We start from the raw sequence: 19,035 nt of genomic DNA on the forward strand, positions 1-19,035 counted from the left end.
GAATACGAGGTTAGAAGAGAACTTACTGCAAAGGTTTGAAAACGACCAGAAGGAAGTTGTTCACACAAATGCGCCCAATGAGCAGACCCTAGTACCCTTAAAAACCTACATCGTGTGGTACAGTATGACGAGATGACCCAAGTTTTTGGGGCGCGAATTTACTGACCGAAAGGTCCGTGGTTCGAACCCAACCTTTACCTCTCAACTTTCCCTGTTTAAACTTAGGCAACCTGGCAGTATCCAAGCCCCCGTGCAACCTTCGGGTGGCATGGCAGTTAGGCACCGAAAGGGTGCTACAGCTGAACAATTTTTTTCTACAGTATGATGAGAAGCAGGTAACGAAGCGGGAAAAATGTGGATATGATGAACGTGAGAGCGTGTGTAGACAACCTGCTATGGCACACCGATATAGGGGGAAATAGGTTAAGAACATACTTTTGTGACAGAGAAGATTCTGTCGGGTTCTGTTTTGATGGATGCCGCGAATGTTTACGATGGTGATGGTGATGATGGGAATGCCGGTGGTGATGTTTTGACGAACGATGAGGGACATGATATCGGAAAAGATCTTGCTGTTCTGTCAAGCGTGGCAACACCGGGGGCGGTCCGTGTTCCGCATGATGTCGCCGATGGCGACGAGCATAACGGAAAGTGCCGGGAGCCGGTTCAAGCTCCGGATCGAATTCGCTTGGGTGATAGTCGTGAACTAGCGGGAAATCAGATTCGGGAAAACGCGTCCAGTGGAAATGACACGCCCAGAGCCAGTGGGGTGATACGATGTGCAAAGGCGGCGGGGACACATCGCAAGGCCACGTGTGCAGAAACTCTGTGGCTGCATTGTGCTTTTCTGTACCACGACGGCATGCAATCAGATGTGTGGTGTAGACATTCCGCGGCCCGGGCGGGTGGACGACGTTCCTATTGTTGGACAAAAGAATCGGGATAAAATGTAGTCATGATAAAGAAAACAGAAAAACTTACTTAAGGCATGAGGATGGTCAGACTTTCATTAACAATGATATGTGCTTGTGCTAGGCATTAGACAATGTTGCTCGATGGTCTCATGGAAATGGGTACGACTGACAACACCGAGAGGGGCGAGCGAGATGGCTCAGTGGTTAGAGCGGGAATTTACTGACCGGATGGTCCGTGGTTCGAACCCGACCTCTGCCTCTCGACTTCTCTTGTCTAGACTTGGGCAACCTGGCAGTATCTCGACCCTCGTGATTCCCCCAGGTGGCATGACAGTTAGGCACCGAAAGGGTGCTACAGCTGAACAATTTTTTTTCTACAGTATGATGAGAAGCAGGTAACGAAGCGGGAAAAATGTGGATATGATGAACGTGAGAGCGTGTGTAGACAACCTGCTATGGCACACCGATATAGGGGGAAATAGGTTAAGAACATACTTTTGTGACAGAGAAGATTCTGTCGGGTTCTGTTTTGATGGATGCCGCGAATGTTTACGATGGTGATGGTGATGATGGGAATGCCGGTGGTGATGTTTTGACGAACGATGAGGGACATGATATCGGAAAAGATCTTGCTGTTCTGTCAAGCGTGGCAACACCGGGGGCGGTCCGTGTTCCGCATGATGTCGCCGATGGCGACGAGCATAACGGAAAGTGCCGGGAGCCGGTTCAAGCTCCGGATCGAATTCGCTTGGGTGATAGTCGTGAACTAGCGGGAAATCAGATTCGGGAAAACGCGTCCAGTGGAAATGACACGCCCAGAGCCAGTGGGGTGATACGATGTGCAAAGGCGGCGGGGACACATCGCAAGGCCACGTGTGCAGAAACTCTGTGGCTGCATTGTGCTTTTCTGTACCACGACGGCATGCAATCAGATGTGTGGTGTAGACATTCCGCGGCCCGGGCGGGTGGACGACGTTCCTATTGTTGGACAAAAGAATCGGGATAAAATGTAGTCATGATAAAGAAAACAGAAAAACTTACAGAAAAACTTTCATTAACAATGATATGTGCTTGTGCTAGGCATTAGACAATGTTGCTCGATGGTCTCATGGAAATGGGTACGACTGACAACACCGAGAGGGGCGAGCGAGATGGCTCAGTGGTTAGAGCGGGAATTTACTGACCGGATGGTCCGTGGTTCGAACCCGACCTCTGCCTCTCGACTTCTCTTGTCTAGACTTGGGCAACCTGGCAGTATCTCGACCCTCGTGATTCCCCTCGGGTGGCATGGCAGCTAGGCACCGAAAGTTACAGCTAAACGAGAGGCTGCGGCCTACGGGGCAATGTCTGCATCAAACTGGACACATAGTGACACACCACTACAGAGCACTTTTCTGCGAAACAGGCATATCGGAGCGAAATTGGTCCCGAATTCCTGGTACGGAAATTCCTGTACGGAAAGAGCCAAAACTACCTTTGCGCAAGAAACTGTACGGAAAGAGCCAAAACTACCTTTGCCGACCACTGATACTTACAGCACCAGCGTCATTTCAGTTTGTTCATTAAAATCGGAGGCTAGGACGCTACTGCGCTATCGGACCCACAGTCTTTCTGGTAACGGCTCCGTTCTTAGTATGACTGCATAACTATGCAGTATACTCACAATTTTAAGGCAATCGGTCCTCCATAAGATGAACACCCCTCTAATTCAGTTCGATTCGCTCGGTTCGTTCGCAGTTGTGTTCAGAAAGGGGGCAAAGCACATATTCTGCGACTGTAGTGTGAACGTATTACCCATTTCCTGTGGAAACATCGACTAGAAAGGTGTTGAGGCCTTCTATCGTTCAGCTGTAGCATCCTTTCTGTGCCTAGCTCACATATCATCCGAAGAAATTAGGAGAAGTTAAATTCTGTTCAGCTGACCAAGCACAGATAGGAGCAGTTGAGATACTGGGGTTCGGTTCAAACCACGGACCTTCCGGTCAGTGAGTTGGCGCCCTAACCACTGAGCAGCTGCCTTTAGTTCTGCATGCAAGTCCAGCTGGAAAACACTGCTAGTCAAACTGTACCAGAAGCGGTCTCTCCTTCTGAGGAGTAAGCAAACATCAATGAACAACCTGGTCACTGTCCACGATTTATGCTTTGAAACCCAGACGGATTGGAGACTGCCGGCTTCCCGGCAGCTCTCATACTCCGAGGGAACGAGGAATTGTGCGACTGATACCCATTCATATGTTCTATACCTGCAATGCAAAGTCTAAGTGAGTACTTGATGTGGCGGGTACTCAGAAATCACTGCCAGCAATGACCGCAATACAGTAGAAGAAATTGCGACGGAGGCATAGCACTGTGAACAAATGAAGAATAAATGATGGTCAGAGTAGTGGACGTCTCCAACGCTTCTGATACAGTGACATACTCGTGTTCAAGAGCTTCCACGGGCGAAGTAGAGGGTTCTTTGTGTGTGGATTGTGTAACCCGAGCGGATTCCTCTAAAACCGGTGCTGATTGAGAGGGTGGAAGTCGCAGACCTCCATGGAGTACGGCACCGAGGTTACGAGCAATGCGTGCAGCAAAACAGCGCTCCGGTAGATGGGAAGGCGCCAGTCCAGACAAGGTAATGTGACAGTCCGGACCAAGGACGTTAGCCCGATGTTGCGCAATGATGTGGGCTAGATTTGGCACACAACCAGTTTCGGTTTGCTGATGGTCAGATGACGGTAACGGCGGAGATGGCGAAGATGACAAGGAGGGCGAGGAGGATTCTTGATCACTGTAAGGAAAACGAAAATGTAAGAGTGAGAAACTTCAAACGAGGCCACAAATTGCCGCAAAAACCAACATTTTCTCGGTAGTTTGTGATGACCACTTAGTCCACTTGGTCCTAAAAATCGCTGGCATGTACGGTTATGGGTTTGAGCCAGCATAATTCCATAAACATATCTGGTAAAGAACGTACTGGATGAGACTCAACCCATTCATGACGAGCAAGTAAGCGTACACCTTCCTAGCTGGAGCTCATTAACTATTCATACACGTACAGGAGAACCAGACAAACGGAGTGAAGCATCGGTACAGAGCCGATTTCAATGGTTTGCTGTCACATAGTGATTTCGATCCCAACAGGTCCTGATTGAAAGAAATGCTATGTTCACCGGCTTGTAGACATTACACAGGTCACTTTTTCGTGTTCACCTTTGACGTATGATTCGTAGCACCTATAAAAGAAATCTCACCGAACAGCACACGCAAAGGGGTCACGTAATGCACGCAGTTAAAGCTGTGGAGGTATTGGGTTATAATAAAATGTCGTTCTTGGCTTGACTACTCGTCAATGCCCACCACTAACCTACTTTCCAAAAGATTTAAGAGAGAGAGGGGAATAACTGAAAGGGGCGATGCCATCCACATACGGGATTTTGATCGGGATACCGAAGCCTTATATTCTCGCCGACTCGGGGCCCTGAGAACCTTTGTCCATCGCCAAGTTAGAAAGGAGGGCGAAGACCGGGCACTCTTGACCGCCGTATTTTACTGCTGCCGTGTGATCAAAATTCGACAGAGTGGAAACATCCTACAGGTGCCACACAGTAACCGAAGAAACATCTCGTTCGTACACCTCTAGCACCCTTCCGGTACCTAGTTGCCGTGCTACCCAAAGGAAGCACGAGGGTTGAGGTACTGCCAGTCTGCCTAAACTAGACGGGAAAAGTTGAGATGCAGGGGCTAGGTTCGAATCACGAACCACAAATCAACTAGTGCCTTAATCACTGAGCCATACAGAGCTGTACTGCCAGCTGCCTAAACTAGACGGGAAAAGTTGAGATGCAGGGGCTAGGTTCGAATCACGAACCACAAATCAACTAGTGCCTTAATCACTGAGCCATACAGAGCTCACCAAAGAAACAATCAATACTTACCCTGTACCATCACGTTGTCGAGCCACTCGGTCGATTTCGCTCGCTTTTCGGGCTCGCCAACGATCGTACTCACGAAAGTAGCTCCGATGTAGGGAAATGAGAATATCTTGAAGGCGAAGCAGGTAGTTCCCGTCTGCAGCTTCGAAAAGCTCTTCTGGAGTCAGTGGCACATGAGTCCCTTCCGAAGCAGAAGAAGAATCTGGTTCCGGGTCAGCTTCCACAACCGAGTTCGACGATGGCTCGGTGCAACCATCGCGTTCGGTTTCAGTCTTGGCGGATGAATCATCGGAAGTTGCAGAAGTCCCATCAATCTGTGAGTCGCTAAAAAGCGAGTAAAAAATGTACTGCATAATGCAGGCAAAGCACGGCATCTGATGCGGCGAGTTACCAGAAACAAGGTGCTTCTTGAAACAGGAACCGGGCTATGGGAAAATCGAAAGTTAGTCAAACAAACGGAGGCAGACCTCCATCACATTGCAACTTTCCACTGTAATCGAGACGGTTCCTCTCCCGTAGAACATTGTGGGCGCGTGAACGCACATAATCAGGAGGTATTGGGGCGGAAACAATCGGGAATGCTACAGAGCAACACGTTCCAGTAACAAACAGTTGATTGAACGGGAAGGACGGAAATCACCAGGTCAGATAAATATCTTCAAGATATGTTACACGAAGCATTGTGCCCAACTTCCGCCGTCCATGATTACGACCGAAGAGGTTCAATGCACCAGCTCTCATCATAACGGATGACCTCACATCATTTCTGGTGCCCTCAGAGCTTGCTGAACGTGCACACATCTTGAAAAAGATCCCATCAGACTGACTAATGTCCGAAATCAGCATCAATTCCCTGTTTTTAGACAATAATTCAGGTCCGAAACAGGGAGGGATCCCCTCCAGGTAAGGGAACTAACGAATACCCAAGCTGATGCTAACCAAGGAAATCTAGAACCGACATAGTATGCTCGTGCTGTGAGGTTTACCCCACAAAGTGGAAATTTAACCCAATCACCCCCCCCCCCCAGTTACGAGTAGTTGACTTGAACGTTAAAGTGAGATACGAAGCGCGGGACGGCGGCTGGAAGGGGGGTACTGGATAAGGAGGTGAATAAATGAGATCAGACACGGTCTAGTAACCATCTACCGAAAACCATTTCTTCGATAGGACGCAATCCAGCAAGAGAACCCCTTTACGCTCGAGGTGATCCCACTTTGGAGATATAGGAATGCCGAAACCCTCATCACTACTTACCACTTCCTGAAGATGAAAAGTAAATCAGATCTCCATTTCCGATTGACAAAAAGGGGCACGATAATTTGGTGACTGAATGCAGGTTGAATCCCATTCCAAACCAAGTCATTCACTTATTGAATGCGGTTGGAACAACTTTCCTAATTAGTATTACCATCAGGTGGCTCAAGTGGTTAGAGCGCGGATTTACTGACCGAAAGGTTTGAACCCGACCTCTGCCTCTCAACTTCCCCTGTCTAGGCTTGGGCACCCTGGTAGTATCCCAGCCCACGTGTAACCTTCGGGTGGCATAGCAGTTATGTGCCGAAAGGGTGCTACAGCTGGACGTTTTTTTACCACCATCAGAGACAGCTAAATCAGTGTTTGCACTGATGCTTCTCTGTCGTACAACCAAAATTTTTATCTATATATGAGAAAAAATGAGGGAAACTGACGGGTGAGGGAAGGATTGTTGCTGGCTTATCGTAAGCATACTGAGGGGCCTATGCCTCCAAGCGCCCAACCGAACAATCTGGAAAGAAAGTGACCGCGCGAAGGCCACTGACATCCGACTGACCACCATTTGCTACAGGCCAATCGCGGGGATTCAAGCCTGGAAGGCATCAACAACACATAGATTCTTCGGGAACCCTTTCACACCCTCATGCTAAGCGATACATTGCGATTTATACCATTCTGAAGGGGGTATGGAGAACAACACTCGTCTCGGTACGCAATCCTCCAAGCAAGCCACCGCAGTTGATGGCGCTGAACGTTTCCCACGACTTAATTACCCGCCGTGCAAGTAAAGCCATGAATTGGAAAAAAGTTTGGAACCGATTTAGAAGTCGTTGTTTCAGAAGAGCTTGGTAAACAATCGGTAGTTTTTATTTGGGCAACGTTTCGCTTTTGATACAAAAGCTTCATCAGGCCAAGTGAACAGGTCTCCAAATTGGCCAGGTTACAAGACAGACGGAGAACCAATCAGTCACTCGAGCAGACACGTGTTGGTGTGCGGTCATCAGAAGGAAGAGTGGTCATCATCTGAAATCCACTGGACGTCAACCCCCCTGAAACTAAATTGTCGGAGCACACAACCCCACAAAGATCAGGGAAAATCTACCAGTGGCACCCGAGGTGAATCATTAAGTGAGGCAGCCTGGAGTGAAAGAACGAGGAACGAAAAGCGATCGTAACTAATTTGGAACTCCTCCAATCCATCAGTTCAAGATTTTGGCACCCACACTAGCCGACAAGAGCAGTTAATTGACACTCAACACTGATCTAGTGTGAAGAGGACTTACTGATTGGTTCCCCGTCTGTCTTATAACCTGGCCAATTCGGTGACCTGTTCACTTGGCCTGATGAAGCTTTTGTATCAAAAGCGAAACGTTGCCCAAATAAAAACTACTGATTGTTATCAAGCTCTTCTGAAGCCATGAATGCTTTCAAAGACCGACTGGATGGGCGCCTAACAGATAGATTATGTTGATTGGCTGTTGGTGAGTAAAGGTCTGTTGGTCCTCTCTAGCTGTTAGCCTGAAAACTATCTCCGTTCAACAGAACTAGGCAAACCGTAATCTTAGCTGTGAACGACTATCCGACAAAACGAACAAGATTATTTATGACCAACCTTGTCAAATGAGTTTTCGGCTCAGAAGCCACTTCATCAACCGGTTCAACAGGCAGCTGAGTTGATGGTTCAGTCCCGTTGGTCTTCACCAAATCCGTAGTTTCACTAGTCACAGGTGCGGAAGAAACAGCCAATGATTCCGAAACGGACGACTCTTTGCCCTGTCTCCCACTGGGACTAGACCAAGCAAAATGCTTGGTATCACAAGCATCCTGGAAGAAACTGAAATAGAGCGGGGAGGATTGGAATGGGATAGGGTTCGTTAGAGATTTGGTGACATTCCAAAATTCTCATGACAAGGTATTTGGCAACGTCCTGGGGCTAAACATCAATCTATGCGTAGCTTTTGACTCCACTTGACACAAGAAGAACGATTAATCGTATCAGTAGTGAGGAGACCACTGAAGCAACTACTCAGTGCTGTACGAATATCGGACAATATCAGAATCGGAGGAATTCCTGTGTATCTCGGGCACAGAAATCTCCGGTCGTGGGACCTAAAATTGGGTCAAGAGATAGCTGAAAACAGAGCGAAAAACGGGTAACAAACGGACAAAGGTGAAGATATTCACCTGAGATGATAGCGACTACAAATGCAAGCAATCAAGACGTGCTTAGTGATGCAATCAGGCATAATTCACGAGAAAAGTACTGGGGGAGAGGACAGTAGTGCAGTTTAATGAAGAACGAAATGGATTCTGCGGGAAATTATACCCAAAAATTGAAAAACACATGAAATTAGAATGGCTAAAGTTGGCCAACAGAGAACAGTCGAGCAGTTAATAACAAAGCTTACCGGGAAATTAACCCAAAAATTGAAAAACACATGAAATTAGAATGGCTAAAGTTGGCCAACAGAGAACAGTCGAGCAGTTAATAACAAAGCTTACGAAATAATCACTCAATCGGGCACGGAAGTGTAACGACAACAGTAAGCTGCATTGGTGGGGCACAAAAATTCCTCTGGCATTCTACTGAACCCCACTTTCCCGGAAATCGCCGTCAAATCATCGAAAAATAGATCCTAAACAACAATAAATTGTTGGTTGAACAGCTAGTAGTTGATCCATTCGCCGAGATTGAAAATCGGTTTGGAAAAGTTTCATCCCCAGTTGAGGAGACATAGTCAGTGCGCAGTTGAGTGGGTACTTTCTCCATGCCTAGATGTGTTTATACAGTTTTTGGAGAGTATATAATACCCTGACATGTGATTGGCTAATGGGCGTACACCTTTCTTGTAGTATTATTGGCCCGGACGTGACTTGCGCTGAGTTTTAGTCTATATGTCTCGTATTATATTGGTTGGTTGGGTGACTGTTATGGTGTTTCAGGTCCGTTCCCGGTTTGTGTTGCGTCGGGAACTCTCTTGAATTTGGTTGGTTGGGACATAGGCTTCTATTTTTGGTAGTTCCCTTACTTCAGCCTAATTGTTTGTTAGTTTTAGTTTATCCGCCTCTGTCCAAGTGGTTAGAGCGCGATTTTACTGACCGGAAGGTCCGTGGTTCGAATCCGACCTCCGCCACTCGACTTCCCCTGTCTAGGCTTGGGCAACCTGGCAGTATCCCAGCCCTCGTGCTTCCTTCGGGTGGCATGGCAGCTAGGCACCGGAAGGGTGCTACAGCTGAACGCTTTATTTCTTTTCTTTCCGTAGTTCTTTTGCTTGCAGTGATCAATGGACTGGGTCAATTTCGATGTTTTTTATGGAGTTTTCAGTGGAGTACCATGCTTCCATGAATTTACGCTTTTTCTTTGTTCTCACTTAGGACAATATGTGAAGGATGCTCCAGTTGAATTTGCATCCATCTTGAGGGGGCGAGATGGCTCAGTGGTTAGTGCTCGAATTTACTGAACGGATGGTCCGTGGTTCAAACCCGACCTCTGCCTCTCGATATCCCCAGTCTAGGCTTGGGCAACCTGGTAGCATCCCAGCCCTCGTGCTTCCTTCGGGTGGCATGGTAGCTGGGCACCGAAAAGGTACTACAGCTGAACGATTATTATGATATCCATCTTGATCTTTGTCCAAGGAGACGAGTGAAAGTTGCAAGCTTGTGTTCATGTGTTCCGGTAGAGAGCTTCCTATCTGTTTGTCCCACTTAGTGTTTGTCACAATCTTCACACTGAATCTTGTACATGACGTTGGTCCTAAACATTGCGTGCAATCATCTTCTTAGGTTTGATAGCGTTCTCCGTAAGATGTTTGCAGGTTTGTGGGACACGGTTGTGTTGTACTGTCGGAGTAAGCGTGCGGTCATTTCCGAAATATTCCTGATGTATGGAACTGTGATCCGTTTGCCTTCACCTTGCGTTGTTGGGTTGGTCGCCGAAGGAAGCACGAGGGCTGACACAATGCTAGGCTGCTTAAGCTAACACGGTAGCAGTAGAGATGCAGAGGTTGGGTTCGAACCACGGGCCTTCCGACATGTGAGTCCGCGCGTTAACCACTGGGTGAACAAAACTACATAAGCCTCGTTGGTCAGTGAAAAAATCGTCCAGCTGTAGCACCCCTTCGGTGCCCAGCTGCCACGCCACCTGAAGGTTGCAAGACGGCTGGGACACCGCGAGGTTGCCAAGTCTAGACAGGGAAGTCGGGAGGCCGAGGTAGGGTTCGAACCACGGACCTTTTGGTCAGTAAATTCGCGCTCTAACCATTTGGACCATCTCGACCCTCATTGGCTAGTGAGTACGTACGTAGACACCAATCGCAAATGACCACATTGTCTATCCCAACTTTCGCTCCTCCCAGATCGGTTTCATCGTATAAGCAATCGTGGTTATCTCAGATTGGCTGTTGTTATCCGAATTTACTGATCGTGGTTCGAATCCGACCTCCGCCACTCGACTTCCCCTGTCTAGGCTTGGGCAACCTGACAGTATCCCAGCCCTCGTGCTTCCTTCGGGTGGCATGGCAGCTAGGCACCGGAAGGGTGCTACAGCTGAACGCTTGCCAGTCACCACAATAAACAACCAAGAGAATACACCACACCATAAATACTCGTTGTCCTTGCACTCGGTGTCATTTGGCAGCACGTGGCCTACAGAAGAGTGCTAACTCAGCCATTATTTTTGCGCTTTTGGTCTTGTTTCTGGCGTAAATGCGAACCTCCAGATGGAGTGAGTTGACCCAAGTCGTTCGACTCAACCGACTTCTATTTAGAGGGGGGGCTACATTACCATCGGTTGCCCAGATATCTAATTTCAAGTTCTTTAACTGAGATGTTATCTTTTATCCACAGTTACAACGGTTTTCTTTGGCCTTGGGGTAATAACGCACACGAACTCTTTTACCTGATAAATGTCGATTGTGTGTACAACCCCCACCCCGGGCGACTTTTTCGCTGAACTTTGCATTCTTGGATGTGTAAATGTTGTAATCATGACAACCCAGAAACCCGAGACTTCGTCTTCTTCACGACCTATCCGACCAATCCCACGCCGTTTATTCTTAAACCATCACACGAGTCACATCTTGATCACTTTCATGGCGAGATGGCTCAAGTGGTTGGAGCGCGAATTTACTGACCGGAAGTCCCGCTATACCGCACGTCTTCAGGCGCTGCTACGGCCGATAAGTCTAACCCGCACGAGACTGGCCAAGAATTTGGGACGCTTGCCGGTCCGGCATCAAGACGAGATCTGATTGGTCGAGAATCTGGACCCAAAAGCCAATCATGACCCAATATTGGCCGAATGCCGGTTGCCAATGGCGCATCCAGAACGCGTCAGAAGTTTCAGGTTACAACCACCTACGCTATATATACGAAGCGCTGTACAATAGTCCTTGACTTCGTTTTGGGCATTAAAAGACCTTGTGAACCTTTGGTGGTTGTTTTGACGTGAACGCTAGCGCGGGAGGCTCAGACCGAGAACTACGCTGAGGAAAATGCCGTTACTACAGATGTACGCCTTTACCGTTCACTCCAAAAATTTTATCACTTCGGGTTGAGGCGTCAATATTTTCTTCCGCTCGATACCTCCATGCTCTCTGGTCAGGAATTGGCTTCCACGGTGTTTTCGTCTGTCCCTTTCTACGGGGATTGTCCCACATTGACTGGAATGAACCGACAACTAACTATTCCGAAGCATGGGTCCCGCTCGAGTCTCACAGAGGATTGCCTAAATCCGAACACCATCATTTTGTCTACAGTCCAGAAATCTTTCCTGATCAAACAGTCGCCACAGGGAGTCTGTCTGTCCATTTTACATACAACCAACTTTCAGGCTTTCAACTGAAAGGTGTTTAGAGAGGGCCCTTCCCGCAGCTTTCAGTGTCAATACAAACCCAGTTTACTGGACACCAACTCGCTATTTCTGTGTTTTTCTCCAGCATTCACGCGTTCGCTGAATTTGTCACGTTCTAGCATTCGTTGTGCCATCGCTCCCAATATTCTTCTTATCTTCGGACGATCATCAGACACGAGGGATCATCAATAACTGGAGTTTGCAAAGACAGAAAGTTAGCCCCTCTGAATCCCCCCGAATTCACTCAGACTGTGCCACACTTCCTCGGAACGCTAAGTCACCGACCCAGAATGCATCCGCCGTCAACAATCCATCTCGTTTACTTTTCTTGATCAGCTCAAGTCAAGCAGATTTCTACAGGTGTGTCCGTGTCTGCAATTAGTTCACTACCCTCTCAAACTTCCAATATCCCACTAAACTCAAATTCATCCTACCTTGGAACATTCTTAACACGTCCAGCCCCTCTTCAACCTACCTCTTCAGAGAAAAAGCGTTAGCTTCATCGATTCCACGTCTCTAACCTATTCCCCGTTGCTTGAATACCGAAACTCTTCCCTTCCTTGTCACTACAACTAAAACAAATGTTTAAACGTGATACACTACCCATAAGGTTGCTGAAAATTCTTCGACAGCCCACCATCGATTTTGCCCTTCTTGGAGCGCTCAGGTAGGCGCAGTCCACGAGTCCCCGTCAACCTTATGTTCTACCTGAACCCGAATTACATGAAATTGGCGAAATACACTCATTTGCAAACTTGAAAAACGAGAGATTTAGTTGGGTTCCCGGTGAGCCTCCTGCAGAATCAAATTTGTTTGCGGATGAGTGCACTTCGCTTTGACAAATGTTTACAGCTTACACCAACTGTGTCTCTCTGCGAACTCCCGACTCGCCTGTGTCCTTACGCTCACTACTAACAGGTAGTCGTACCGATTACTTCACCCATTCCTTCTTATCCCCCAGCACTCCGGCATTCCCGACAACCCGTGCTCTTTCGGCCTTCTTCTAATGTCCAACTTTCTAAGACCGGAGTTAGCACGTGATTGTGGAAGCGTGTCCACTTGGTTGGTGCGAATTTCACGCATGGTGATACCCTTTTTCTGTAAGCTATGAGTGAAGTAAAGAAAAGTACAAAATAAAAAGCTCTCGCGTTTTCAAAGCGAATTTTCGTCGGATGGAATGTCTCAACTTTTAAGCAGCGCATTGCACTCGAGAATGGTGATTCATGGATGAACTTGATTACATGATATTATAATGAGTAAAGATTTCGAAAAGAGGACAATATGAAACAAATCTAGGAAACGAGGTGAACAGAGTAACATCATGAATCTAGTCGCATGGATAACAAAACCGTGAGTTGAGGTATCCAGACAGTCCTGAGCAAGACTGAGTAGAATGGATGAAGAGAATGAAACACGTTGCCAAGCAACTAGGACGCATGTTAAGTAACCAACGCGATGTAGGCACACAGACACACATAAATCCCAACAGCGAACTTTCATAACTCACCGATAGGGTTTGACTTGAATCAAGTGAGGGGACCATTCCCACACCTCACCTCGGTCGTCGATGATGCAAACCAGGTTGAGTCCTCGGGGAAATAAGGCCCTAATACAAACAGGAAATGGGAGAATCCATCAGAAGCGCAGTACAATATAGTGGCACGACATTCTTTATCAACCGTCTAAAACCTAGGTAAGCCAGCCGAATGCGCGTCAGTAAATACCGGCGATGGTCTTCTAGGGGAGAGGTTTCCAAACTACTCACTACTCACAAGTAGCCTGATTCATAAGTCGAAACACTCACCATGGCAGCCGCATGACCTCAGTAAACCGGGGGCGCAAGCCGATCAGTAAGGGGAAAATGCGTAATATCCCTTCAAAGATTTTGTGGAACGGTGTTCTGGGGATGGAGAAGAAGGAACAACTCATAAATCTCCGTTTTTTTTCACTTACTCTCACGTACTGCAACCTTATTTGTGCCCCAAAGAGCTCGAATTTCCCGAAAACGCACGATTTTATTCTGACCGACGGACATAAATCAGTCAACCAATTCACCAGCTATAACCAATTGTCATGAATACATTAGTCCCAGCTGATACAGTTTCGATCACCAGAAAGTAGGAATGCGGGAGGCATGGCCAAGCCCTGGAAGCGATAGCATGTTCAGTTAGTTCCGGAATTGGGTAGCTACGAAATCAAAGTGATAGCATTGATGCACGATGGCCACTAACTGGCATTTCTGCCGGTGTCATTAACGAATGGCGAGTTAAGTCCCCACCCAAGGAGGCGGCAGCTGTCAACCTGACTCAGTTCGTCAGTTAGTGTTTTGATACTTCGTTGCCAAGTCATACACTGTCCAGCTCTTAATTGGTTCCACTCAGCACAGGGTTGGGCGAAAAGAACTCTGAGCGGCAGACGAAACAGGTAACAGATATGCCATTGGTGAGATGTTTATTTCTGTGCGTCCCGTTCCTTCATGTGGATCGTGACAAAGATGGAACGGCTATGATTACTCACTCGACACAAAAACCGGTGCCCGTTTGCAGCGTCGGCTTATTCCTCAACGAATTGCAATTCTGACTCTGAGAAGGATAGTTTCTGCCGATAGCTATCAGGCTCCTTCGTCGAGCAAGGAGCCCTGACATAGTGAACCGTCCTGCCTCTATCATATTGTCACCCTTCGACAGATCCTGGTACTCTGACAATGTTACCAGCGCCCAACAATGGTTACCTTCCTTGACTTGAAAGCTGCCTCTGATTTTGTGGACCGTCATGCCCTATGGCAGTGTTTGTGGAGCAAAGTTATTCCCCCCCCCCCCGTTAAGGCGCTGTACTCCCTTGCACATATGCAGGTCTACGGGTAGCTCCAGTCTGAGTTCACCACATCAAGTGGCGTCAGGCATGGCTATCCTCTTTCACCTTTCCTCTTCAACCTCGTCATTGGTACGATCATAGAAGACTCACCATCAGCCCCCAATGCCTATGGTGTCGAAGTACTCCCTTGGCGTTCGCTCACAGATATCGAGTAAGCAAAAGGCGTGGCTCTTCTTGGATCTGACACCGTGGTAATTCAAACAATATTAAATAATCTAAATAATTCCGCCTCACGGTTCGGCATGCGCCTCAAACCTGCAAAGCGTAAGATGTTGTTCCACGACACGGTGGGATCGAACCCTAACCTCATGCTTACGGATGAACCGATTGAGGTAGTAGACAAGTTTGTCTACTTGGGCAGCTGTATCAGTCCTGGTGGTCTCGCGAAAGATAATATTTTCATCCGGATTAGGAAGGTCAGATCAGCTTTTGTGAACCCGTGTCACCTGTGGCGCAGGCGTGACATCAGCTTATCCGTCAAGGGTCGAGTTTACAATGTTGCGGCGCGCTCCATATTATTATACGGGTCAGAAACCTGGCCGCTGCGCACAAAGGACGTCAAAAGACCTTCAGCGTTTGACCATCGATACCTTCGGAGCATTGCCCGAGTCTGGTGGGAACACCGGATCAGTAATGCTGAACTGCGCCGAAAGGCATTCGGAAGGGATAACTCGCCCAAGATAGATTAACTGATCACAATCGATAGGTTGAGCTGGCCTGGCCACGTGCTGCGTATGCCAGTTGACCGACTTCTACCAAGGGATCTTTCCGCACAGCCACGTGAAGGGTGGGAACGAGTCAGGAGGGGTCATTACCAGCAAACTCAGCTGCGCTGGTCAAAAAGGAAAAAAAAGGTCACTGCCGTCTCTCTGGATGGGGGTCCGGAGACGGGACACATCAATGGCTGGATATTGCCAGATATGGCGGAGAGGGGCTCTCAGGGGTGCTCAAGCATCCAAGCTATTGCCTTTAATGCACAACTCTTCTTCCAATCACTCCAAGTTCACTGATAGCCCTGTATTTACACGCCTCCAATGCGCAGCCATCTACCCCACTCTTCCAAATCATCGGTGTACGAAATTATGGCAGCTTGAACTACTGTACTGCAAGTAAGTGTGTTTTTACAGCTACCAACTTGAGTTTACTTACAGGTGTTCAATGGCCATCTGCAAATGTGTTAGAAAATTTGCCGGCAGGAAGTAAAGGTTATTCATCCTGAAATTGCGGTAATTTCAACTTTCAGCAGCACGCGTATCTAGTAGTCTTAACGAAGCACGCTGTCCATTTTATAGCCCATTCACTCAACTCCCAAATACGAAAGTCTCTACAAACTGATTCACTAAAGGATGTTTGGAAGGTGTGTTGGAAGAACCAACTATATATTTTTTTAAACCTCGTTAGTAGTCAAAATCAATGGAACCAAGACACGGAGGGCTATGGAAGAGTTACAAAGAGTTGCTTCACTGAACAGGTCATCATTTCAAATAGAAGGTAAAGAAAATTAAGTGAATCGTTCGGAACCTGGGTGCGATGCCAGTCAAAGAAAGCACGAGGGCTGGGATACTGTCAGGTTGCCCAAGCCTAGACAGGGAAAGTCGAGAGGCAGAAATCGGGTTCGAACCAAGTAGAAGAAGAACTCCTCTCCGCAGTGGCACAGACACGCATTCGGAGATCTAACCTTCGATTTATGCAAACGATTCTGATAGCCAGTGTAGACGGCAGTCGGAATTCGAAGTGTCGCTTTAGTGGATCACAACAACAACAACATCGACAGCATGCAGCACTGCCGTACAACATGATCTATTTGAAAGCTTTATTGTAAAGAAAAGAGTAAAGGTGGACGGGGAAGGGCCTTAGTGCTAGCTTTACACAACCATTCCGAGGTGCCTACACCTCCAGACATTCACTCACGCGATCTGGATAGAAACTGACAACAAGAACGCCACTGACATCGGTTGGCAGCCGTATCTTGTAGTGTCTCCAACCAGGCACAGTGAGGATCACGCGGTCCTCATCATGGAAGGCGAGTAGCACCGACAGCACCCAACCGTTTCGTGATCTCCTTCATACTCCGCTGCCAAGTCAAGGGTTGGCCACCTCTCTATTCACACCACTCTGAATTGGGCATGGAAAACAGCACTCTCTTCGGCAAACGATGGTTCGGCATACGTAACACATGTCCCAACCAACACAGCTTCTGGTGCTGGACACATTTAGTGGATCACGGTTCGCAAGTAACCATCAACAGAGGTTTCGCAAATCAGTATGTTTCACGAACAGTGTGGTGTGGCTCAGATGACAAATCGGGACCAATCGACAATATAGATTGTGCGAAAAAATCTGCAGTACCTGCCCAGGTAATCAGTATATCAAGTCACGGTACCGAAAACGTTTCATACATCCTGAATAAAATGGGAACTAGCGGGATACACTCATTTGCAAACAAATTCGGTTTTGCGAGAGACTCACCTGGAACCCAGCTCATTATGTATCCCGATATCTTGAATATCGTAGCGACTGAAACATGGGGCGGCCTGGTGCAACACATTCGGTTGCCTGGAAACATCAAAACCGATAGATCCAGCTGGGTTCCAGGCGAGTCTCTGGCAAAACCAAATTTGCTTGTAAATGAGTGTGTACTCGCCTATTTCGTGCAATTTGGTTTCAAGTAGAACATAAGGTTGACGGAAACTCGGGACTTCGCCTACCTGATGAGCCCAAAGTGGAAGGGCGAAACCGGTCGTATGCTGTCGAAGAGTTTTCAGCAACCTTATGTTTAGTGCATTACTGTGAGGACCTTGATCAACCAGCATGAAATCGGCTCGGAAGTGCTGAGACCGAAAAAAATCTCATCACGAAAACACGTGAACACAAGAATTAACCTACTTCAGATTTGCGGATTTGGTGACGGGATTGAAACACTCATCGCGAGACAGGATTCGATGGGCAAAATAGCGGCGTTTCGGATCAATCATGCCGGCCAGTTGATGTGCGTACATGCGATTCCCGAAAGTGCAGATATGCATTTGGTAGTACTTGGACAAGCGATCCAGCACAGTCTTCAAGTGCGGACGAAAACTGGTGTGGTAGACCAGAGGGGAACCGGGCAGACAATAGCGACTGACATTCTGAAAGTAACAGATAATTAAACATTACAGTAGGACAGCTCAGAGATTGACGTGCATAGTGTCGGTTAGACTTCAGGCTGATGCTGGACCAAGCTCTGATTCTCGCCACCGAAAGTAACACACCGCTAGTAAATGCATAACTTCTATATGACCACGAGTGATGATATTTTGAACTGAAGAAAATTTGACGCCATACTCAATCGATGATGTAATCACAACAGAGACTGATGAGTATCTATGGCGGACAACAGTGATAGTACGTTTTGCATGCTCCCTTAACAGCCATGTTTCGCAACCGCGGAGGAGCACAATTTAGACGAGAAGCTGGTAAATACCAGACTTGATCTTCGGGTATATTCAGCACCGTTTCCTCCTACGAAAGAAAGGACGTTTGCATGATTATGGAGGCGCTGACTTCCTCATGGGTCTGGGGGGTATGATCAAACTAAGACACGTGGGCATAAGGACCCGATCGATTAACTTTTCTTTCTCCAACTAGAGCACTCATGAATCGTCGGATGTCTTGTATCGTGTTCATCACTCTACTTGGTTATCGGAAATCACGTGTCTACCCAGATTCTAAAAGTACATACACATGCTAAAGAAACCTGAGTACCTGACTAATTCATCGCTTTTGTCCGAGTCTCCTTGCGAGCCGCAAGACAGCTTGTAGGGCTACGCCGCTGATCCACTCAATCCGAACGCATTATCACAGCATCACAAAAGTGAGAGCCCTGACAAGTGAGCTACCAGTAACAAACATACCTTGTATCGGTAGGCCTGGGGGTCATTTGTCGTGTGTAACACAGTCTCATCCAGGTCGACAAGCAGTACCAGTTTACGGGCAGCCAACAAACTTTGTTCGTCTTGTAAGGCGAGTTCTGCAGCGACCTGTAGAAAGTAGATGAAACAAGTAGATGAAACAAACTTCAAACCACGGCGATTACAAAATAATGACGAGTGCGCGAATGCATCATAAATGCCGCACAGCCTTGCAAGAAAAATAATCGTTCAGCTGTAACACCCTTTCGGTGCCTAGCTGCCACCCGAAGGAAGCACAAGGACTGGGATACTGTCAGGTTGTCCAAGCCTAGGC

General features: G+C 47.6%; 1 protein-coding gene across 1 annotated transcript in view; it reads right to left on the minus strand.

Annotated features, from left to right (window-relative positions):
- The window catches only part of T265_07244 (hypothetical protein), a gene marked incomplete at both ends in the record, with an annotated part of 43,713 nt that overhangs the window by 22,425 nt on the left and 2,253 nt on the right, over positions 1-19,035 (minus strand). The window contains 8 exons of the mRNA XM_009172718.1: positions 436-918; positions 1,410-1,892; positions 3,334-3,687; positions 4,835-5,155; positions 7,699-7,920; positions 17,281-17,367; positions 17,698-17,939; positions 18,705-18,830. Coding sequence (XP_009170982.1) covers positions 436-918; positions 1,410-1,892; positions 3,334-3,687; positions 4,835-5,155; positions 7,699-7,920; positions 17,281-17,367; positions 17,698-17,939; positions 18,705-18,830 — 2,318 coding nt within the window. The remainder of the gene's footprint in view (positions 1-435; positions 919-1,409; positions 1,893-3,333; positions 3,688-4,834; positions 5,156-7,698; positions 7,921-17,280; positions 17,368-17,697; positions 17,940-18,704; positions 18,831-19,035) is intronic.

This window comes from Opisthorchis viverrini (genome assembly GCF_000715545.1).
Source record: "Opisthorchis viverrini unplaced genomic scaffold opera_v5_166, whole genome shotgun sequence".
In the NCBI taxonomy this organism is placed as follows: domain Eukaryota; kingdom Metazoa; phylum Platyhelminthes; class Trematoda; order Opisthorchiida; family Opisthorchiidae; genus Opisthorchis; species Opisthorchis viverrini.